The 23860-nt window shown below is 47.7% G+C and overlaps 1 protein-coding gene and 1 long non-coding RNA gene across 9 annotated transcripts in view; one reads left to right on the forward strand and one right to left on the reverse strand.

The window, feature by feature from the left end:
- The window catches only part of USO1 (USO1 vesicle transport factor), a 31086-nt gene extending 9965 nt beyond the window's left edge, over positions 1 to 21121 (forward strand). For 3 of the 8 annotated variants that reach the window (XM_069855020.1, XM_069855021.1, XM_069855024.1), the window contains 18 exons: positions 109 to 229; positions 1717 to 1895; positions 2986 to 3126; positions 3867 to 3955; positions 4658 to 4812; positions 5644 to 5855; positions 7009 to 7029; positions 10880 to 10990; positions 11268 to 11386; positions 11740 to 11921; positions 12826 to 12947; positions 13924 to 14062; positions 14915 to 15078; positions 15635 to 15724; positions 16805 to 16891; positions 18455 to 18553; positions 19032 to 19247; positions 20131 to 21121. In XM_069855020.1, coding sequence (XP_069711121.1) covers positions 109 to 229; positions 1717 to 1895; positions 2986 to 3126; positions 3867 to 3955; positions 4658 to 4812; positions 5644 to 5855; positions 7009 to 7029; positions 10880 to 10990; positions 11268 to 11386; positions 11740 to 11921; positions 12826 to 12947; positions 13924 to 14062; positions 14915 to 15078; positions 15635 to 15724; positions 16805 to 16891; positions 18455 to 18553; positions 19032 to 19247; positions 20131 to 20208 — 2325 coding nt within the window. In that variant the 3' untranslated portion in view covers positions 20209 to 21121. The remainder of the gene's footprint in view (positions 1 to 108; positions 230 to 1716; positions 1896 to 2985; positions 3127 to 3866; positions 3956 to 4657; positions 4813 to 5643; positions 5856 to 7008; positions 7030 to 10879; positions 10991 to 11267; positions 11387 to 11739; positions 11922 to 12825; positions 12948 to 13923; positions 14063 to 14914; positions 15079 to 15634; positions 15725 to 16804; positions 16892 to 18454; positions 18554 to 19031; positions 19248 to 20130) is intronic. The other 5 variants (XM_069855023.1, XM_069855025.1, XM_069855026.1 and 2 more) reach the window with 3 other exon arrangements.
- LOC138719724 (uncharacterized) lies at positions 14125 to 22815 on the reverse strand. The gene is made up of 4 exons (XR_011337274.1): positions 22754 to 22815; positions 21751 to 21780; positions 21554 to 21623; positions 14125 to 14169 (listed from the first exon to the last, which is right to left on the reverse strand). It is a non-coding gene; the product is annotated as an uncharacterized lncRNA (long non-coding RNA).
- Positions 22816 to 23860: the final 1045 nt, after the last annotated feature.

Below are 23860 nucleotides of genomic sequence, written 5' to 3' on the forward strand. Positions count from 1 at the left end.
GTCCAGGATTGTGCTGCTGGTTTAGCCTCCTCCTAAGGGCTGTGACATGTGAAAAGCAATGCAGTTCTAGTAAAACTGCTTAATTTTCTCTCTCCCCTGCTTGTCAAGGGAGTCCTGTTGTTACAGCAACTGACAAAAAGCAACGCAGCCATACAGAAGATTGTTGCCTTTGAAAATGCCTTTGAGAGACTTCTGGATATCGTAACAGAAGAAGGAAACAGCGACGGAGGTACAGAGGAGGCTCAGGCTTACCCCTAGTGCTGCACAGACTGCTTGGTGACGCTGCGTGCGGGTCGCTGTCAGTGTGCAGTTATTGCTGGGACAGTGGTAGAAGGATCAAAGCACCTGGCAGGGTCATCGCAACACAACCAAACCAGATTGAGAGAGCAGGCAGGGCTTCAGCAGCTTTTGAAAACTAATGTTGCCTTACTTAGTTAAAGCATCAGTTGATTTCTCTGAGTGTGTGCATGAGTGTGTGTTCCGCTTGGATTAGGCCTGTGCGCGTGCACACTCGGAGCGGCAGTGCGAGGTGCGCGTGTGCAGCATTTGTCACTTACAGCGTTAGGCGTCTGCACTGCTCCTGTGAGATCCTGGAGTGGCTGGAACCAACAGCTTGCTGAGTTTCCTCACTAAGAACTTCACTTTTCTGGCCAGCTCTTCACCAAGTCCTTTCCCTGTTGGGAGTGAGGAAAACCAATGCAGCACTAGGTGCTTTTTATTTAACTAGCAACATCTTACAAGTTTCCCACCAATCGTAGCTGGCTACAGGACCAATTTCAGTAACAACAGGCTGCTGCTCCGTGCCATTCTGTGGGCTGCAGGAGCCGTTAATGCTTCTCTCCCAGCTGACTTAGTCCAGATATGTCAGCATGGAAGGATTAAGCAAACCTTTGATTCAGAGCTGCTATTTTTAGGTGGTTCATAAATTTAGGAGACTTGGTATGTAAATCCCTAACCGCTAAGAGTCCTCTGCTCCCCACGTGTCCCTTCCTGCAGCCCTGCCGAGAGCTGGATTGCGGGCTGTGGTGTGGCAGAGGGAAGGGCAGTGTGACAGCTGGGCTCTGCTCTCACGCTTTCAAGTCTGGCGCTGCCTGGGTGTTTTCAGAAGCACAAGGATTAAGTTGCTCTGTGCTGCTGAGTCTGGACTTGGAGGCACACCAGCAGCAGGCTGCCTTTTTTCAGATTTCTCCTGGACAGAGCTGTTGGAGGGTTTTCTCTTCACAGAGTGTGTAGTTGATGAGTGTCAACAGTGCTTTTTCAGTACCGATAAAACCTAAGGGTAAAAATGAAGCAGTTGCAGCTCCAAGGAGAGGAGTATGCAGATGGCAGTGTAGCCCAGCTCTGGAGTTGGTGTGCTTCAAGACACAAAGCGGTGCTGAGGCTTTGTTGGAAGTACTTCCCATTCTGACCAAATTAACTCATCTGAATCCTCTGTTGTTAGGGAATAACGGGTTTGCCTTAGACTTGTGGAAAAACGCAATTAGTGTTTCCTCAGAAATACACTGGATCAACATGGATGTATTTAATTTAGAGTGACCTTTCATTGCTTTCCATGTGTGAGGTTCAGAATTCATCCTCCAAGTACGATATTTAACAATGAAGAGCTCAGGCATGTGGGCTGTGCTCCACCTAAAACATACACATTGCATGGAGGAGCCAGTTAGTGTTCCATGTGTCATCTTCTGATTGATCTGTTGGGTTTTTTTATCTCACCAGGAATAGTGGTAGAAGACTGTCTCCTCCTGTTGCAAAACTTGTTGAAGAACAACAATTCCAATCAGAATTTCTTCAAAGAAGGTTCCTACATCCAGCGTATGAAGCCTTGGTTTGAGGTTGGAGATGACAACTGTGGGTGGTCGGCACAGAAAGTCACTAATCTTCACCTAATGCTGCAGGTAAAATGCTTCACCTCACTCCAAAGTACTAAGATCAACACTTTTTCCTGTCTCTCACAGTGAAGTGTAAGGCAACGATTAACTGCAAAATCCAGGCATTGTCAGTACCTCAGGGTTAGCTAAAGCCATTCCAAGGAGACCTTACAGCGACCTTCTGGTACAGAAGTGGCTCCAGGAAAGCTGGGGAGGGACTTTTTACAAGGGCCTGGAGTGATGGATAAGGGGGAATGGCTTTAAATCTGAAGGGGGAAGATTTAGATTTGATATTAGGAAGAAATTCTTCACCATGAGGATGGGGAGGCCCTGGCCCAGGTTGCCCAGAGCAGCCGTGGCTGCCCCATCCCTGGAGGGGTTCAAAGCCAGGTTGGATGGGGCTTGGAGCCCCTGATCCAGTGGGAGGCGTCCCTGCCTGTGACAGGCGGTGGGACTGGATGGGCTTTAAGGTCCTTTCCAGCCCAAACCATTCCATGATTCTGTGAGTCATGAGACTGGACAGCTGCCAGCTGCCAGATGACGAATTCATGATGGCTGACGTATTGCACAGCGTCCTTTCATGTAACGTCAGAGGTAACAGCGAGTTGACCTAAATACAATTTAGGGTGTATTATTAGAATTTGGGGTGTTGTATGTGAAGAATTCTCCTGTATGAATTCAGTATGGTTGTGATGCCTTCCCTGTGGGTTCATGGCTCTTGATTGCTGAGTGTCCTCCCTTCCACCCACCCTCCCAAGGAATGAAATAAGGTTTCTGGTTCTGTGTCTCTTTGTGTGGAGGCTGAATATCAGTGTTGATGGTGGTTCCTCACTTTCTAAAGTGCAGTTCTGACCACGTGACAGAGTGGTTTCATCTGGATCTCTCATCAGTTCATTGCAATGGAGTTGAGCATTGATGATCTGAGGGTCTCACTGCACTTGGAATCAAAAGGCCATATAAACACAATAAATGAGCGAATGTGCTCCCTGACTGTGATCCAACTCCATTTTTAGGAGCAACTCTTTCATGGCTAAACTTCAGATGGGATTTTTTGTTTTATTTTGCATTCCAGAAGGTCTGAAGCTCTCTTCACATAGCAACGTTTCTTTTTCTGTAGCTTGTGCGGGTTCTCGTGTCTCCCACCAACCCTCCTGGTGCTACCAGCAGCTGCCAGAAGGCCATGTTTCACTGTGGGCTCCTACAGCAGCTCTGCACCATCTTGATGGCAACCGGAGTTCCTGCCGACATCCTGACAGAAGTAAGTGGGAGCAAATGGGTGCAGGGCTGGGGGCAACACAGGAGTCCACAGGGATAACCGGTTGTTGCAGAGACTGAGATGATAGTGTTTGCTAACAAAGTATTTCAGATACTAGAGAAGTCAGGTTCCTGTGTGGGCAGTACCAATATAAGAAGGTTTTCTGTTACGTTGTGCAGTCAGAAAGTGTTCAGATATGCTTATTTTTAACGTTGGGTTCCAGCATATCCTGGTGTGGCTGAATTGACTCATGTTGTTCCCTGTTTTGGAGATGGGGTTCTCATTTTGCGTTTTTAAGAGAGCCCAAAATTGCCCTGCCTCAGCAGGTTTCCCATGATGAGGGCTGCCGAGCTCCTAGAAAGCCCTGTCTCAGTGTAGTGTTTGCCCTCGCCCAATGAGCGTAGGCTGGTTCCTTCAGCGCAGCCTCTCTCCAGTTCTCTTAATATGTCCAGTTTAACGAGCTGTCACAGCAGGACTGGTCTGACACACAAACTGAAGATGGAGGTAACTGGGTGCGATAGAAGCTCTCTGGCCCTGACCTTTGCTCAGCGCACTTGACTGCTGCTTGCTGCAGGGTTTTGTTTGAAATGGTTTTACTGACCAAGTCTCCATGCTGAGACTTGGTATGGGTTTCTTGATACCGAGCCGTCAGGGTAATGTTGAGCAATTTTGAGTGACCTAGGTGGTGGATTGTGTCTGACATTGAACTGACCATTTAATGTTCTTCTCTGCCCTTTCCCTAGACCATTAACACTGTATCTGAGGTCATTCGAGGATGCCAGATGAATCAAGACTACTTTGCCTCTGTAAATGCACCTTCCAATCCACCAAGGTAGAGGAAGACGAGGGATTAACTGTGTTAGGTGACAATGTGTTGGTCTGGGCAGGGGTGCTCTATCCCAAAGGACTGTCTAAATTCAGATTTTGGGGTTATGACACAGCAGCTCAAGTTGGTGTTGGGTGTATGAGATACGTATGATGCTGTGTTTGCACAGAGAAGAGGCTTAGGACTGATTTTATTTGGTGTGGGACTTGAAAAGTGAATGAGCAGTAGCTGAGAAATCCCTCAGGGAGAGCTGCTACTGCCAGCCTGAGGACAGCCTGCAGAAAGATTAGAGGCCCAGAAATCAGGTGGGGAATTTGTGTGTGCTAAGGCTGGGGAACAGCAAGTGTCAGCTTAATGGGATCTTATTCTCAACAGCTGAATAGGAGAGCAAGGGTGGAAAAAGAGCCTTCTGTGGTACAAGGTGCAGTGGCCTTAGGAGGCCGTGCCTGCAGCTGCCTGGGAGGAGCAGGGGACTCATGGGAGATGGGAATGTTGGAGAGGAACTCTATCTTGTTGCAGTCATGCATTAATGGCTCTACTGTTGTGTGTGTTAAGTCACTGAAAAACTTTGGTATCGAAATCAAAGATAATTGATGGAGTCACCAGAGTCTCTTTCCATACCTGGAGAACGCAGTCCAAGCTGTGTATCTGTAGCCACCTTCATCCACACCTTTGTCCTAATGATTTTTCTCCTCCCTCTCCAAACAGGCCTGCGATTGTAGTGCTCCTGATGTCCATGGTGAACGAACGGCAGCCGTTTGTGCTGCGCTGCGCTGTTCTCTACTGCTTCCAGTGCTTCTTGTACAAAAACCAAAAAGGACAAGGAGAGATTGTTTCAACGCTTCTGCCATCGACTATTGATGGTACGCGGGGCGAGCTGTGCCCTAGCACAAACCTTTAATGCCTCAGCTCATGTCTTTTGCAAAACTGTCTAACTGCCATAAAATGTCTGATCCAAATGAGGATCTGATACTGAAAATGCTGGCAAATGAAACTCTAAGACTCGTTTTGGAGTTTTAGAAAGCAAGCCTCCTTTCTCAGGCCCAGGCAATGTGGGAGTGATCTACATCAATCATATGCAATAAGACAAGAGCTGGAACAGAATCTATTTCCCATTTACATGCATATGGATAAATTTTCCCAGCAATCCTATGAATATTCTATTACTTTCCAAGGTCTAATTTTAATGTTATGAAACTTTGCAGCAGTCGGAACTCTTCCTTGTTTGGAGCTGGCTCCAGCTCTCTGCCTGACCTTGCCTTTTCAGATAAGACGAAAACTCCAAACAGAAGTGATTACAGGAGAGACGTCTGTTCAGCACATATTATACCTCCTGCAATACTTGACTATTTTCAAAGAAAGAGCAGTGTCTGAAAACACTGTTTTAAAGAAAACATGCTCTCAGAGGACACTCTAACTTACAAAACCCCAACTGCTTAGATGAAATTTAACTGTACCATAGCTTAAATCATAGAATCATAGAATGGTTTGAGTTGGAAGGGACCTTAAAGATCATCTAATTCCACCAGCCTTTCATAGGGGTGAATATCCTTCTGTCATCAAAATATTCCTATTTGAAATATTCCGCCTGGGAATATCAGATCTGGGTTTTAAGTTCATGCTGATGTCTTAAATATGTTGCCGGCTTTGTGGCTTGATTTAATCTCACTTGTGCTTCTCGGCCATTGCGGCAGCTACAGGTAACTCTGTCTCGGCCGGCCAGCTGCTCTGCGGGGGCCTCTTCTCCACGGACTCTCTCTCCAACTGGTGTGCTGCCGTGGCCCTGGCACACGCCCTGCAGGAGAACGCCACGCTAAAGGAACAGCTGCTGCGAGTCCAGCTGGCGACAAGCATTGGCAACCCGCCCGTCTCGCTGCTGCAGCAGTGCACCAACATCCTCTCGCAGGTACGGCCCCGCTGCCCCTGCCCGGGGCTGGAACGCTGGGGCTCCTGGGGCAGCGCGTCGCAGGAGGACATGAGGGCTGCCTTAATGGGGGGACCTCGGAGCACCTTCCAGTATGGAAGCTGGGGAGGGGGTCTTGATCAGGGAGTGCAGGGATAGGATGAGAGGGAAGGGATTGGTTTTCAGTGGGAAGAGGGGAGACTGAGATGAGATCTTAGGCAGAAATGTTTTGCTGTGAGGGCAGGGAGGCCCTGGCCCAGGTTGCCCAGAGAAGCCGTGGCTGCCCCATCCCTGGAGGGGTTCAAGGCCAGGTTGGATGGGGCTTGGAGCCCCTGATCCAGTGGGAGGTGTCCCTGCCCATGGCAGGGGTGGGACTGGATGGGCTTTGAAATCCCTTCTAGCCCAATCCACATTGTGATTCTGTTAATGAGGAGTCTGTCTTTTGCAGACTGTTCTAAGTGTTGCTTAAAGCACTCTGTGCCTCAAGGGAGGGGGAAAAGCAGCAAATCTTGCTTTTTCATCAGCAACGGCTGCTTGATGATGTCTGCTATCAGTGGGCAGAGTCTCCTAAAGCATCCAGACCTTAAACTCTCTTTAAAAGGCAGGGTGAACTGGCAGGATCTCCAGCCCCTTTACATTGTGGAAAGTGCCTGGCTAAGATTGAACCTGTCACTGCTAACATGGGAAACACCAGGCTCTCAAGGATCCATTCTTGGTTCTGCTATTCAGAGCCAAAAGCTTTTTTGAATGCTGTCAGCATGTTAACCTGTGGCTTTGTGAGTGGCAAGTGAGTGACCCTCACCTCTGAGCCCACGTTGCCTGGTGACGTTTGCTCTGTTCTGCCTAGTTTTTCCCTAAAGGTTTGTGGTACCCAGAGGTGGTTAACCCTGGTGGCAACTGCTTCCACGCAGTTGAGAGTGAGGACAGAATGCTGCAGTTTTGAATTCGTGCTCATGACTTTTTTCATCTGCTTCACCTGAAAACAGGCAGTGGTCTTTTTTATTATTTTTCTGGCATTTCTGTCCAAGGGAAATCTGAGGCAGTAGAACTGCTGTGGCTCTGTAGCCTTGAATGACGGAAGGGAACCTGACTTGGGGGGTGTCTCTGAAATGTGTTCTGCTTCGTGGTTCTCTAGTAATGTGTGTGTAACTTGCAGGGCGATAAGATCGACAGACGGGTATGTATTTTCTGGCACAGCTTCGGCATTTCTTGCCAAAGCACCAGGCCTTTTCCTCTTGTCTTGGGCTTGCTGGGGAGGTTTGCTTTAACCGCTTTTTGACATGTTTCCACTTACAGCTCTGTGTGGCATTTGGATTTGGGTCGTTTCCTACCATAATAAGCTCTTTCGGTTGGTTCTCTGGGGTGCTCCCAGAACTCTGGGATAACGATCTCAGGCAGCACGGGTGCCTTTTTTCCAGTGGGACTCATTCACGCAACAGATGGGCTTTCTTGGAGCTGTCAGAAGGGCTCTTTTCTCAGGCTGGCCTGTAGCAAACAGCTGGGACAACCTGATGTGGGAAGATGCTGCCCATTTCCTGGCTGCTAAAAGACAAACTGTGTTTAACCTGCCTTCCAGCCACTTTGTGCCTTCTCCTTCCCAACAGGAGTTTTAACCTTAGAGCTTCTGGGATCTCATTACTGGCATGTGGTCCCTGAAGTGAATAGTTGGGACTTTCAGGCTGTGCTGCTCAAAGTACTCGTAAGAAGGCTATGGTGGCAGAAAACTTAACTCTGAAATATCACCACATAAAGCAGGAGTTGCCTGCTTTATTTACCACATTTGCCCACTCTCCTGAGGGCTGGAGCTGGTTGTTCCTGGCCTCAAGTTGTCTGACAGCAGCCCTGGAGAGCTGTCGTCTCTCACAGCAGCCCTTATCACGGCATGTCTGGAAAAGAGCTGCGAGGTGGGGTTTTTTAGAGAGGGTGCCTGGGACTGTGTGGAAATGCTGTTAATTTGAGCTCAGAAGAGCATGCAGCGCTTGGGAATAAATGTGATTTGTGGCTGCTTCCAGCGGATGTTGTGTGCTGTGAGCACTGGTCCCATGAACAGGGGTTTGTTACAAGACAGACAACACTTACACTAGAGTTCTAGGAAGCAGGAGGTGTGTGATCGCGCTGTAGGGCAGGACCGCAGTCACAGTGGTTATTCCCAGCACATATGAACTGGCTCGGTGTTGGGACAATAAAAGCTGGTATTTATCAGTGGAATGAGGGGATAGAGAAGTTGTGATGCTGCTTGTTTTTCTGTTTGAAGGATGCATTTCTTACTGTTCAGTTAGGGGAAAATTGACTCGGTCTTTTGAGAAGTCAGCGTGGCCAATGTCCTGACTCCATTATCTCTGCAATTTTGCGAGAGGTAGCGGGATTTTGACAGGCTGAGTTGGGCTTGTTCAGCCTGGAGAAGGCTACAAGGAGATCTTATAGTGACCTCCCAGTACCTGAAAGGAGCCTACAAAAAGCTGGAGAGGGACTATTCATAAAGGCTTTTAGTGATTGGACAAGGGGGAACAGATATAAACTGGAGAGGGGCAGATTTAGATTAGACATTAGGAAGTATTTCTTCATCATGAGAGTGATGATACACTGGAACAGGTTATCAAGGGAGGTTGTGGCTGCCCCATCCCTGGAGGTGTTCAAGGCCAGGCTGGATGGGGCCTTGGGTAACCTGATCTAGTGGGAAGTCCCTGCCCATGGCAGGAGGGTTGGAACTAGATGATCTTGAAGGTCTCTTCCAACCCTAACTATGCTGTGATTCTATGAATTTTGTCAGTAATTACTCAGTGTGAACTTGTACCTTTCTCAGCCTGATTCTGGTCTCTCCGAGTCCCTCGGAGGCAGTGTTGTGAGGCTGTTACTGCATCTCATCTGGACGTGGTTTGGGTAGACTTAGAGCTTTTACAACACTCCGGTGCTAAAGCAGCATGTGGCCTCTGTGACTGGCCTGGTCCATTCCAGCCAGTGTGACCCTGTAGGTCTGAGATGGCCACGAGGAAGGAAATGGCCAGTCTGGAGGGTTCAGTGTAGCCAGAAGGTTCTTGCAGTGCTTTTGCGAGTCATGACACTGGTGCTGTGTGGCAGGTGCCTTTCTGTGTGAGCTTGCAAGACCTATGATTTGTCACCTTGTGTCTCAGTCTGTGATTCACTTGAAGACTGGAGCAGTTCCCAGCCTTACTTTGTGGGTAACGCTGATGTGCACCAGTGAATCCCTTAAACACCTCTTGTCATTAGACTGGGAAATACATGCTACCTCCTGAGCAGAGAGCTGGAAGTGCTGTGTTGCATGGAAATCACGAGTTAATTAACAGTGCAGGGTGGGAAGGGGAAATGCACAGGGGCTAACCAAGCCAGTCCAGAGGAAGGGAGAGGGTGAGAGTGGGGCAGCGACTGAGCACCAGGCAACTCTGTCATTGATAGGAATGGTTGGACTCGATGATCCTGTGGGTCTTTTCCAACGTAGTGATTCTGTGTGATTCTCTGGTTCTGTGACTGTATCAGTGTAAATCAGTCATGGTGTTGAGAAGGGCAGCAGCAAGGAAGACAGTCTATGTTACACAACAGCAGGACAGGTCGCAACAAAGGTGCAAACTTTCAGCAAAGACTGCCCAGGGACAGCTAGAAGGGTGTATAGCACTAACTGTGCGGCACAGCAGCTGGTTTTGTGCAGGGGTGATGACTGTGTTCCCTGCTGTTCCAACCCTGTTTGCTTGTGTCTCTGGAGAAATTATGAGGGACACAATGAAAAAGAACCTGGTGCTTCCATTCCTTAGGGATGGCTGCCACGCTGCTGCTATTTATCTGTGTTCTCCTTCAAGGAGATGGTTTTATTGTCGTGGTGGGGATAGACTGCAGCAGACCCCAGCCCCTCCACAGCAAGTCTTGGTGGCAGTCTCTTCGGAGCTTAGCATTTCTGCTGGACTAAATCTCTGCCTGCCCCGTGCTCCGCGGTGGCAGCTGGCAGCCTGCTGCAGCAGAGCTGTATACCTGAGGCCACTCACGGGCTGCGCCGGGGCACACTGGCTTTTTCACACACCTCAGGGTCTGCTCCTTTTTCAAGCTTAGCCAAAGTTAAAACCAACACTGCCGTCAGCTATGAAGCCCAGGGGTTATCGGAGGCGGAGATGGAAGGTCAGTGTGTCCAGTGCAGGTAACTCAAGCACAGGCTCTCTGTGCTTGATGAATGTTTCTCTTTTGCCCCGTCTTGATCTCTGTGACTGCTTGTCTGTTTTTGAAGATATCCCAGCAGTTCTGTCTGCCTCATCCTGCCTTGACTTCAACTTCCAGCTATCCGTCTTATTAGCTGTTTGTGTGAAGTTTGGTTTTCCACTCAGGGGATGTTGTTCTTGGTGGCCTCCTGAAGGCTTACTGTTGGAAGAGCTGTACTCCTAGCACAGCCGTGCCCTCAGCATCTGCAGCAAAGACAAAGGGGAAAATATTGAGAAGACAGTCAATTTGCAGATAAAAACTTATTTTCTCTGGTTAACAAACACATATAGATATTGCCATTAGTGTTACTCCTGCTGGCTGTATGTGCACACCACCTAAACCACAAGCCACGCTAGCGTTCTTTTTATTTACTTACAAATGGGATTAGGAACAAAGGGTACTTTTTAGTCAGCAGAAGAAACCTTAGTGATGCATCCCTTCTAACAGGGGACCCCCACCTGTCTTAATGTGCACCTGGTTCCCTCTAAAAGGGTTGTGTGTGTTCCTTCGTTTTACCCTAGCATTAATTATAAGCACAGAACTAATTTGTTATTAATTTATATTGGTGCTAATTTCTGTTGAGTCGTATTTCACATCTGTGTTGCTCGTTGTTTTGCTCAGTTCAGTAGGAATGGTTTAATTCTTGTTTGATCAAAGCCCTAAAGCTGTGTTCCATATCACTAACCAAGGGGATTGTCACAGACAATGGCTTGTTTTTAGGATAACAAGGTGAAAGCAGGTGAGTTCTGAATCAGCATGGCTTTTTTTGGTGTTTTGGTCATCCCCTGCGGAAAGATAATGATGGGGGGGGTTATTCTTTTCAGGGCAGCAAAGTACAGACCAGGGTTGGCCTCCTGATGCTGCTTTGCACGTGGCTGAGCAACTGCTCCATTGCTGTCACCCACTTCCTTCACAATCCAGCCAATGTCCCCTTTGTATCCTTGGCCTGCGTGCAGAGCACAACCTATTGCCTAGGAGTTACTTGGATTATTCAAGGTAAACATTTACCTGGGCTGGTTTTGGGCTTTGTGATGGGAAAGAAAATCCCCTGGGGCAAGAGATGCCACAAGCTTTGCCTGTTGGCTTTGCCTGCTTCCTCATTAAGCCTGGGTTCACATGTGGAAGTTGTTTTAACTGGGAGTTTATAGAGGGAGAAGGGTTACAAGTGCTGTGCTTATGGAATACCTGAAATGCCCTTAACGAGAGCTCTAGCTAACAGGGCAGATAGCTGAGAACCTTGGAGAAGAGGAGCAGCTTGTCCAAGGCCTGTGCGCACTTCTGCTGGGCATTTCCATTTACTACAACGACAACTCCCTGGAAAATTATCGGAAGTAAGTACGATGTAGCAACCAGAGGGCTGCAGGGAAAGGGATGTGGATGGCAGACAGTGATTTAAGAGGCTTTTAATGGAGGCGGCGCAGCTGAGAATACATGGCTGAATGTTTTCCATGCCCGTTCCTTATGGGATGTGAAATAACTGATCTCTGGCTAGCAAGGAGAAGCAGGCTGATGTTTCAGATATTCTTGGCTGCAGGTGGATGTCACTGGCAATGGAAACACTGCATGTGGAATGCAAAGAAAAGGCTTGAGACAGAGAATCAGGGTTCTAACTGCAACCCCCACCGAGGGAAGGCTGGGTTCATTTCTGCAGTGCTGCACTGATGGATTTGTCTCTGCCTTGCAGGGAGAAGCTGAAACAGCTGATTGAGAAGAGGATTGGCAGGGAGAACTTCATTGAGAAGCTCGGCTTCATCAGCAAGCACGAACTTTATTCCAGAGCTGCTCAGAAACCACAGCCCAGTTTTTCTAGCCCGGACCACATGATGTTTGACCATGAATTTACCAAGCTTGTTAAGGAATTGGAAGGTGAGGTGTTACGCTCATCTTCGTAGTTTCTGGTGATGAACTGATGACTGAACTGAAAGCATGCTGAACGTAACCCTCTTCACAGTTGGGTGACAGTACTGAAATGGAGTGTTCTGAAGAAGTCACAGTAAGAGCATATCCCCAAGTTCATAGCTCAGGGATTAAGTGAAATACTTCCAGGGCTTGTTCTAACTGGGTAACCTCATGTTCTTAGGGGAAATGACTTATAATACATGCTGTGAGCTACCACACTGTGGCCTAGAGGCATATTTACCTTTGCTAATGTAGAAAGTGAAATGTTGGACACACATGATGGTCACAGAAGCTTGGTTTGTGGAAATACACAGTTGAGATATTTGCTGTTTCTAGCTGAATCACTAAGAAAAAATATGAATTAATTTCCTGACTTATTGGAAAATGATAGGGACTTTCTCTAGTGTGTTCTGTCCATCTCAAGAGAGAGGTTGTCACCATCCTTAACATCTAACTAACGTCCTGTTTAGTGATACTGCCTGACTTAAATCAGTCTAGAGAAGGAGAAAACCTTGAAACAGCAACAGTAAAGAGGTTTTGCCCAGTCACGTTCCACCTGCATGTTGCTTTTGTCTTTCACTTACATGCACAGCCCTTGGGCAGCAGTGGAGCCGGACTGCGTAACCCGCACCTGGTTTGGCAGGGAGGACCCAAAGCACTTTTTGCTTTTCTGAGGCTGTGTAAAGCAGTAAGGGTGCAAACTGTGCTATAAAAACCTGCTGTTTCCTATTTTCTTAAACTGTTGGTTGTGATTGCTTTTTGTAAAGTACGGGATGAGTTTCTAATGCCTTGAACTGGGTTAAACTGGGTGAGGCTGTTTGGAGGACACGGGGGTAGGGGGCCTGCAGCTGACAGAGGCTGTTTTTGATAGGTGTCATCAGCAAAGCTATTTACAAGTCCAGCGAGGAAGATAAAAAGGAGGAGGAGGTCAAGAAGACCTTGGAACAGCACGACAACATTGTGACTCACTACAAGAAAGTGATCAGAGAGCAGGTAAGAGGGGTTTTGCTGTGTGTGCCTCCAGAAGGGCTTGTTCTGGCTTTTGGAGGCACCGCCACGTAGTTTGATATCGAGTGCTCCAAAACAAGTAGTGAGGAATCTAGCAATGCAGAAACAGTTCTGAGACCACTTAACCCAAGAGTTTCTGCCTCAACTGAAATGTCCGTGGTCAGAACACTGGTTAAGTTGAATTCTTCTCCAGGGGCACGTCTGCTCTTCCCTGTGCTGGAGAGCTGCTTCTCCAGTGAGTAACTGGAGAACTTGCAGCCTTTCGCAGCGAGATGGACTTCTCCATGCTGTGCTCTCCCCTTTGAGACGATGTCAGCCAAAATGTGGCTGAATGAAGAAATGAAGCGTCAGTGGAGTCTGGGCAGACCTGCTCTGGTTGGACTCGGGCAGTTCACTTATTTTGTTGCCACAGCTTAGGTTGAGCAGTGAAAGAGCAGAGCTAAGTAACCTCAATAGCTAATGAGGAGCTGAAGCAGGTGGGTTTAGTTCAGGGATGTGGAATGGATGTAGAATATAGTGGAACATTTGGAATCAAGAGGCACTTGTGACCTGCCAGCAAGGCTTTATTGGACACACGGTGACTGCAGTTACTATGTCTTCCTTCAAGACTCCTGAAGTGGACATATGTGTGCAGTGTGACGGAGCAAAATTACAACCGTCACATTTCTTGTGTTTCTTTTTCCTGCAGTGGGGATACTGGAGCTCTCTGCCAAAAGATGCAGAAGGCTTTGGTGTTGTGTGACAGGCGGCTTCTGTCTTTCCCAGGCTTTTTTCCTGGGAAGAGCTGGCTAGGTTCGCATGAGGGTGTTCTGCTCGTCTGTCACAGGCAGTGCTGACAGTGGCACTAGCTAGAAGCATAAAAATGAGCGAGTTGAGGTGTTTGTCTTTCTGTGCCTTCCTGGCAGTACTGTTTTCAAAAGTGTTTGTACTCTAATGGCATTTTTATTTTTCTATTTCACAGGACCAGGAGCTTGAAGAATTAAAACAACGAATTAACACTTTAGCATCTCAAAATGAACAGCTCCAGGCAACAGTGACGCAGCAGGTGTCGCAGATCCAGCAGCACAAGGACCAGTACAATCTCCTCAAAGTCCAGCTGGGTAGGCTTCAGAACGAGTGACACAAGTGATCTTGCTGCAGCAGAGATCTTGCATGGTCTAGTGCAAGCTGCAGAGCAGCTCCAGCACACAACCCACTGCCATGTGTTCTGCAACAGATGAGAAGGTCCCACAGAGATAAAATACGCTTTTTTTGAGCTGATGTCAAACATTGCAGACAATTTTGGTTAAGCATCAGGTCTGCTTCATTATCTAAGAATACCACATTTGGCTTTAAGTGTCTCTAAACCACTAGCTGCCAGGGAGCTGCTGACAGAGGCTTCCTACACCTTTGTTCCTTAACTTAGTCCAGAACAGTCGTTGCCTGTTCCAACTCGGAACATGAGCGCATGGGCCAGGGTTTGTGCTGCAGGTTGGGGCTGGCAATGAGAGGATCAGTTTGGGAGGAACAGTGGCATGGGAGATGGGCACTTCAGTCGGGATGATATAGGGAAGTTATTCCAGGGTCAGGATGCCTGGTAAGCTGGGTATGACACAACGTCAAAAAGTAATTCTACCTTCAGGCTTATTGACGATTAAAAATCCATAAGGAAATAACTGTCCTTCCTCTCTGGAATGATTTGTCCATGAGCTTGCTTTGGATGAACTGAATGACTGAAGCAGTGCGGAGGTGCAGTCACAGATAGTTACTCGAAGGAATGGGGTATTCAAGCTCTTTATTGAGCTTTTAACAGAATTGTTCATTCCCTCGCTTTGGTTCCTGAGTCGGAATGGCTGGGATTGCCCTGTGGGCCAGGAGGAGGGCAGGCAATCAATACTTTAATTGGCGTGTTTGGAGCTAACTTCAAACTGATGTTGCTGCTTTTGACCTTCATTGTAAACTCTGTCTTTTAGGAAAGGACACTCAGCACCATAATTCCCATGGCGATACGTTTCAGATGAATGGCATTCAGACAGAAGACGTTAGCAAATTAAAAGAAGAGCTGGAAGAATGGAAGAACAAGCATGAGCTGCTGCAAGGGCAGTTAAGGGAAAAGGAGTCTGTGATTGAAAAATTGGTAAGTGCTGTCTCAGCAGAACCTGATGAAGCCTAAGTTGCTTCAAGCTGTGTAAGTCCTTCTGATGGCAGCCAAGCAATCGTCACTGAGTGCACACTGAGAATAAGAAATATAGTAGAGGTGGCTTGATCAAAGCCTTTTCTGCTTCGTGATGTTCCCAGGAGAGATTTGTGCTGCTGACCTGTTGTGCTGTGCAATCAGTGGGCTTAGTGTGGTTTGGGTGGGAAGAGATGGGTAGGTGTCTCCTAGGAGGTTGTGGGGTAACGCCTGTTACCTGTGTAAGGTGGCCTGCTCTTCAAAATATGGGGTGATGCATGCTGCTTTGATTTTTGTGCCTGCCTTCTGCATTTGAATTGGGAAAGATGCTTTTGCACCCCCTTGGAGACCATCCAGTTGCTCTTGTGTAATGGGAGGGCTTTGACGTGTGTTTCTTAGCCTGCTTGTACCTTCTCTGCTGGGAACTCGGACTGTGCAAGCACAGTTTGTACTGGGTTCTGACAGTGTGACTATACTGGGTCTGTGTGTTCCAAGGCTGATATTCCTGTTGCTATTACAGAAAGCTTCACCATTGGAAGTGGGAACTACAGAGCAGTCTTCACAGACCAGCAAACCTGGTAGCCTGGAGCACAATAATGACCTACAAAAGGTGAACTTGGGGTGTTTCAGCAAAGCTGCGGTGAACAGTGGTAGCTTGGGATGGGAAGGTAGCTTTGCCAAACTTTAGGGAAGAGCTTTGATTCCTGAGTGTGTTTATGTTTTTAATGGTGTAGCTTTATCATAGAACCACAAGGCTGGAAAAGACATTTGAGATCATCAAGCCCAACCATCCCTGTCCACTACTAAACCATATCCCTAAGCACTTCATCTACCTGTCTTTTAAACACCTCCCTCGGCAGCCTCTGCCAGTGCCTGAGAACCCTTTCCGTGAGTAAGATTTTCCTGATGTCCGATCTGAACTTGCCCTGGCACAGCTTGAGGCCCTTTCCTCTTGTCCTGTCACCTGTCACTTGGTCAAACAGACCAACACCACCTCACTACAATGTCCTTTCAGGCAGTTGTAGAGCACGATGAGGTCTCCCTCTGCCTTCTCTTCTCTTGGCTAAATGTGACCAAGGCACTAATCTTGGAGCATCGAGACTATGCATCCAGAAATGAGTTGGTTACTTTTTGCTAAGCAGGTTTGAGCCAGCAGAAGACACTTCAACTCACTCTTCAGACTTGCAGAATCTGTTTATCCATTGCAAAACATATCTTTACATGTTTATGTTCCAGGTATTACACATACAGCATAGAGCAGGTGTTTCAGTACTTTCAGATTCAGTAATTTAAGGGCGCTGTTGCTCAAAAAACACCTTGTGGAGTTTCTCTGATTAGAGAACTAATAATGCCTGGAGTGATAAGTCATGAAGGGTTTCTGCATCGAGAATGGTAACGCATAGAGGAGATTAATGGGAGTGCCAGTAGTGTGCAACACCTTTGGGAAGGTGAGGCTCCAAGTTGTGCCTGTGCTGGGCATTCCCCGGAAAAAACTTCATACAAGCAGAGTGGGAAATGGTGCTGATGAGTTTTGTCTGCTGGAAGAATGGCTGCTCTTCTGTCACGGGGACAAAGTCGTATGAAGCAGTGGGTCTGGGAGCTTTTAACTTAAGAAACATTTGACATGTGAATAACTACCTTGGTTTATCAAATCAACTGAAAATTGTATTTTTGTCTTTGTTTCCCAAAGGAACTGGAGATGCTGAGGAGTCAGCTACAACTACAGTCTGCAGAAATCTCTAAGCTTCAGATGGAGAATCAAAAGCTACAAATAATGGTACCTGTGACCCTGTCCCTTGTTTTCTCTTTGGTGGCTAAATCGTCAAGAACTGGCTTTCCTGCTTATGCTGCCCATTGCCATTGTCCAAACCCACACCCCAGCTTCTTTTATGAATACACATCAGCAAGTGATTCCAGCAGTGTTTTAAATGAAGTAACGCGTTACCTAGACAGATCCTTTGTGAGGAAAGAGGAGACTCCCTGTCCAGCTGGTGCTCCGTGGGGCCTTTGCTCCTTGGTATTTCTAAACAAATACCAGCTATTTTGTGCTTTAAGCTTATACCCCTGTCAGAGGAGATGGTCTCTTGTGAGACACAAAACCAAGATATTGTGTACATTAGAGAGAAAACCATTACTCTCACAAAGAGCGGAGGATTCTAATTTGGAAGCTTATGTGCAGCTTAATGGTAAATGGTTGGTGTCTGTCTGTGCAGCCCTCTGAATGCTTCAGGGCTTTCTTTATCTGTGTATTGCAAGGAACAGCTGATAAAGCATTATAGAACAGCTAAAGAAAGGTGATTGTGTCTCCAAAAGAGGCCGATGGCATTAGAAAGTGAACATTGAGCTACGGAACTTAAACAGCAAGTTGCACGACAGTGTGATGGGTGTTTTGACAGCAAAGCTAATGGGTGAAGCTGCAGGAGCGCAGGCCACATGAACAATCAAAATGATGCCACTGCACGATGTTGGGTGTGCAAGCAGCGTGAAGGTTGCTCCTGCGTGCCGTGCCTGACCGCTCTGCTACAGTGAAAGCAGGGTGGCTAGTCTGTGGGAGCTGGACTCAAGCTCTTGCTTCTGGCTGGTTTGTTCTGATTTGAGCACAAATTTCTTATTTCAGTATTGCAAGAAAGAGGACTTGTGTGGGGAAGACAGCCAGTGTTAAATTTAGCCTACAGCTTCTGCGAGAGGAAGGCTTTATTGCCTCCATTGTCAAAAGCCCAGCCGCTCGGACAGGAGCTGGCCACGAGTGCTCAGAAAGCGGCGCAGAGACACGCTCCATGCTGCTAGCAGTTGTCAGCTTGCCTTGCTGCTGGCCAGTCTTCCCTGGAGCTCTGGCTTAAACCCCATACAGCTGGAGATGCAACCACCTTCAGTTTGTGCTGTGCTGCGTTTTTAGCTGAATGACAGCTGCCATGCTTTGGGTGGGGCTGGCTGAGACCCAACTGTTGCTGGTTTCAGTGGTCCCATACAAAGATTTGGATATTTAGCTGAATAAAGACACTCTTTGACCCTTCAGAGGTGTGCAAGAGGGCATGTGACCTGTAACAGCAAGGTCTGCCTAGGAAGAAAACTTAACAGTCTCTTGAGAGCACAGCTTGTGGGATAAGGGTTGCGCCTTGTGTTCTCCTTTTTGTGTCCCTGTGCATATGTGTTTATTGAGACCCTGTGAAGCCCAGACCCATTTCCTGATGTTGTGCAGTGTAGGATGGATCTAACTACCCCACCTTGGCTATGCTGCAAGAAGAAAATGTGCTTTTAAATTCTACACCTGACTGTACAACCCACTCCCTCACAGATACTGCAAGCAATCAGTGTTCTGAGACTGTTTTTCTGTCCGTAGAGTGCAACTGCAGAGCCTCCGTTAGGAGACAGCGGTGCAGCAGCAGCCAACAAGTCTGAATCGGAGGGAAGACTTGAGCAAGAGATAAGGGAATTGAAGGTTGGTAGCGGGTAAACACCAAACCAAGTCACTTAATACTCATCTGGCAGTTAGCAGGACTTCTGCAACAGGACAAGCTTTGGGTGGAAGTTGGTTGTTTCCTCAACATCTTCAGTGTTTCAGGCTACGCAGGGGAAGCCAGATGCACCTCCTCCTTCATTTTTGGCTTGGGAAATGTAGGCCTTCTCTGCCTTCAAAGAGTTGGTAAGGCCAGTTTAGCAAGCGGCTTTACTCTGACATGGACAATCCTGTTTGGCTGGGTGGAAGGTAGCCGCTGCTAGGACTTCCACCTCCTTTAATCCTGGTTGGTAATAAGGGGAGCTGGGGTAAGGAAGTGTGTGGGAGCAAGGCCACAGGGCACTTGGTGGGGTTGAAGCTGCCATGAGTACACGTGGAACGCGTTCGGAGGAAACAAGGCTTCAGCTGTTCCTGTGCTTGTGGTGTAACTTGGTGTGGGATCTTTCCTGTTTGTTGCCAGAGTGAAGTCAAAGCCTTGTCCGAGGAAAAAGAATCACTGAAACAGCACCTGGATTCAGCCAGCAGCACGGTTGCCATCTTGCAAGATGAGAAAAGTAAACTTCAGCAAGAAGTGGCAGAATCAAAGAAAGAGCAGGATGATCTCCTGGTGCTTTTGGCTGACCAGGATCAGAAACTGTCTGCGCTGAAGATAAAATTGAAGGATCTTGGTGTACCGGTAAGCGAAACTGTGGGTTAAGCGAGCTCTCAATTCTGAGGCAGGCATGAGCAGGCAGGGTATAGGAGTACCTGACCCACTAAGTTTGAGCCTAGAAAGCTCTAGTCTGCTGCCTAAGCAGTTCTGCGGACTGTCAGGGCAGTTTCTGGCAGCCCCTTCTGGACACCTTCCTTGAAGAGTCCTTGTGACTCGCTGCTAGGTGTGTGACTGTAAGGTGGACACAGCCAGCTACCGTGCTGCAGGTATTGTGGCTGAGCACTGGGCTGCAGCCCACGTTTCCTATCGGGAAACAGTCCTGGCATTTATGCAATAGACCTTAAAGGCAGGATTCCATGTTGGTGGTTAACAGTGGCCTAGTTTAGCCTCATCTGCAGGAATACGTTTTTAAAGAACCTGCGGTGCGTGGAGGCATCATTTGTACTGAGGAGTATTTGTAACAAGTGGAGATCCTGCAGGTGTAGCCAAGGAACCCTCTGAGTCTGACTTTTAAATGACTGAAAGAGGGAGAGAATACCCCAGAGTCATTATCAGCTTGGCTCATGGTGTTGCGAAGCGCAGGACAGACACGTCTAGTGAGCAGTGCGGGTGTAGTTTACCCAACTGTGTGGGCAGCTGAAGTGCCTGTGAAGGCGCCTGCTCAAATGGGCCAGCACGGCTGATGGTGCTGAATGCGGGCAGCTCTTCCCAGGAGGTAGCAGAGAAGTTAAATATTGCATGACATTACAAGATGGCAGTTGCCTTTATTAAGCACTAATTGATGCAGCGTGACAATTTTAGGTTAGATCTAAGCTTATTTCCACTCCCTTGGCGTTTGTCTGCCTTCAAAAGGTTGGATCGGGGTTTAAGGGATGTTACTGCTCACAATGGACCTTTCTAATTTCAGGTTGAAGATGAAGATGACATTGAATCTGGAGATCAAGGAGATGAAGATGAGGAAGGGGATGAAGAGGAGCAAGACTAGAACACAGTTGTATTACCGTGAAAATGAGATTGCATTGCTGTTGGGGGAAAAAAGAATCTATTATTGGTATGCAAAGCAAAACTTCTGCTTAGGAGAAGCAGATGGGGAAAACGGCAACCATGGGACTAGTTCTAAGTTACTGAAGTGTTTGAAACCCCTTCACATTAGGTAAAGCAAACAAAAATCACTGTTTAAGTTCTGCATCAGTATCCCAAATTATTCTTGTTTAGAAGTTGCTTTAGACATTGTTTAAAGCATGGGGATGACAATGCTGCTGCCTCAGTTCATTGTCATTGACAAGTTCTGTGCTTTTGTTTCTGGTTTTAACCTGCTGGAACTCTTAATTAAATACAGAAGAATCTGGTTTAACATCTGTCAGGTGGAAACATTGCCCCTGCCTCCAGCATGGAACCTCAGTGTAATTGTGGCCTCCTCCAAAGAGCGGTGGTGAGGCGGAGGGCTGGGGTGCCTGCACTGTGCGGCAGCCGCTCTGCCAGGCTCGTGGGCCGCTTCTCTGGGAGCAAAGGGACCTACATAGCGCCGAGTGCCTTGACACCTGCGAAGGCCGCAGCTAGAGCTTCCCAGGGAGCTGCAGCGCTACACTAACAACACCGGAGAGCTTTCATGGAGAAGCTGCGTGAGAGAGAGCACCTTTTTCAGAAGAACTGCTATGGAAAACCAAGACCAATGCACTCTTTCTAAAGATCTGATGTGCTACCCGTCAGCATAAAAATAAGTAAAAACCTTGTTGACTACTTCAGTAGGGAAATGAAAACTGCTATGATTTATATAACTTATTGGCTCTTGATGAGTGAATAAAAGAGGAAATTTTAAAAGAAAAAGCTGAATACGGTTAAGGCATTTATTTCAGTTTTGGTAATAAAAATAGGTGTAGCCACTTAGTACTCACTCATTTACTTCTCTTGTCCTGCTTTAACAAAATGCATTTCAGTAGATGTGTAAAATGGCCTAAAGCTGGTCTGGGGTGGCAGACTACGGTGATGACGCACCCTGGCCTGGGGCTGTTATCACTTGAGGACATGGGGTGCTTGAGTGTGAGCAGGGCCATAGTGGGGCCTGCCAGGCAGCAACCTACCCCTGCGCTGTTGCAGTTGTTGTAGGATTACAGATTTGTTCATACCTGCCTCTCTGCTGTCCTGTGACTAGTGCTTTTCCTGGGAAGTGTTGGGTCCTTCAGTGGAAGAGGAGTGGTGTTGGGAAGCTTTGTGGTTCAGCCATGTGTGGAGACCCTGGGGAGCTGGGCCAGCAGGGAAATCTCCTCTTCCCTCCCCATGTCCCGTTAGGTGATGTGTGACCTTGCAGGCACTTTGTCTGTTCTACGCACCTTGTACCTGACCCCAGATGTTTTTGCTTTACCATCTTCTCTGTGCCTTTCTGCGATGTCTCTCAAAATGCTGTGGGCAGAAATGAAGAGACATTTATATACGTTGTTTGAAAAAGTATGTGATCATGTCCTGGGAGGCAGGCATGCCTCTCTAGAGTAGAGGGAAAGGGAATAAAGGAAGATGTAGATAAACAAACCTTTTCCTTACATGGATGAGATGGAATCATCTGAAAAAGAAGCACAAGCACAGCCTCAGTATGGGAAAGTACAAGGCTTGGGATGGATGGCCTAGCCTGATCGTGAGCAGGAGCTGCTAACCTAGCAGCCCCACCTGGACTTTGGTGCTGCTCCAAAAGAGGGTATTCCACAACATATTTTGTGGCTGTTTTCCACAGTGCTACGCTTGGGAGGTTCTTCCTTTTGGATGCAACTTCAAATTGCTTGAAATAGCAAAAAGTGAAGGGGGAAGATAGATAGATAGGTTGGGTAGGAAGCGCAGGAGATGGCCAAGCTGCTTACAGCCTGTTCAAAGTGCTCTTCCCAATGGGAAAACCTGTTCGGTTGATTATTTTGTTGCACCATCCCAGTAGTGTGTTTGCTGCTGGAAGGAGCTACGTCTGGATTGTAACTGTGTTATTGTCAAAGGGGTGGCCTTTGCCCAGAAACCATTCGCTTGCCTGCGCAGTCTTGGATATGTCATGATATCAAATTTATTCTTAATTTTTTGGAATCTTTTCTTGTCCCATCATGGTTGGGACACCACAAATACAAGGTGTTTTTTATCACTCTGCATAGCATTTGGATACTTTCCATGTACTCTTTTTGTCAAAGCAAGCAACTGCTGGTAGGGAGGAGGTAAACACATCACCGGAGTGCCAGCTGCGCGTGCTGACACTGATACAGACAAACAGGACAAGATGCTGAGCTGCAGAGTGCCAGGAGGGAAGAGCAGAAGCAAGCAATACTGATTATTGACCACCGCAGCCCCCTGGAGTCCAGCACAGGTGCTTGTGGGTGCGTGTCCAGGCCAGTGTGGGTCCTTTCACACACTCACTTTCAACGCAAGGGCTTTCATGAAAGCTCCAGTGCTGCTTGGCCTGAACATGGGACCTCTGTAATCTCTTTCGGACATGTGCTATGCCATTTTCTGGATCATTTGTTGGCAAAGTAGGAAGTTCAGGGAAGCAGAAGTAGCCTTACCTCTGTTACGCAGCCTCTGCCTGTTGCTGGTCGCCTGCAAGCTCAAAAGGTGCCAAAACCTCTTTGTTTGTGTGAAGTTCTTCCTAGAAAATAAAATTACAACTGCTGAGCAGCGCATACAGGCTTAAGAGATCTTTTTGTTGTGAATACTCTGCTCTATAGAAGAATGTCTTCCATTCAGTAAAGCACAGGAGTAAGGGCAAGTTTGAATGAGGGGAAACTGGTTGCTGAGCAATCAACTCCTGACCTGTGTGGTGCTCAGGTAAGGAGGATGGGGGTGTTTGTGAGGCATGGCTGTGCACTTCACCATCCATGTTCCTGTGTGAGTGGGACTGGACGCTCAGGATGTGTCTGGTGCTCCTGTACCACCTGCAGCATTCTTCTCCCTTTGATCAAGGGGATGTTTAACCACTCTGCACTCCCCTCACCCCTCTGCTTATCGAACCGATCCATCCCACGAGTGAGGTTTGCCCTTGTCCTGCAGGGTAGTTCTCTCACCCCCTAGGAGATGTGGGAGGAGAATCGGGACCTCTTCTGTTCCTGCTGAGTGCCCAAGTGTTCACCAAGCAGCATCTCCACTTTCCTTAAAGTTACCCCATGCATTCAGGAGTAAAAGGGCAGGTTTACAAAACTGCCATCAAATGAGTGATGTCCCTGTGGGTGGTGGAGGCCTGCACTTGTCTTGTGTAGCACAGCTCCATTGTGAAAAGAGAAGCAAAACGTGTGTTTTATTTGCTCACTGCCCCTCTCACCTATGCGGTGGGACCCTTGCCATATTTCTCCCTGTCACAGCCTTTGGCAGGTTTCTATGCCCCCCTGCTATCAGTTGTTGTGTACCCTGCGTGTGGTCAGCAACCCTCTGTAGAAATAGGCATTTGGAAGGGACACCAACACCTCCAGTCCCTGCTGGAAATGTTGCAGCTCTCCTGATACCCTGACCCGACTGAACTGATTTTTGGAAGACCACAGGCTCTCTCTGGGAGGGAAGCTGTGAAGCTGTGTCACTGGATGGTGAATCTCTGTCATGAGCTGCGGCACGTACAAACTTCTCTCCACTGATTGTATAGCCCCGCTGTGGACACTGTTGGTTTTTCTGCATATATCTGA

The sequence above is a fragment of the Phaenicophaeus curvirostris genome, chromosome 4 (assembly GCF_032191515.1).
Source record: "Phaenicophaeus curvirostris isolate KB17595 chromosome 4, BPBGC_Pcur_1.0, whole genome shotgun sequence".
NCBI lineage: Eukaryota > Metazoa > Chordata > Aves > Cuculiformes > Cuculidae > Phaenicophaeus > Phaenicophaeus curvirostris.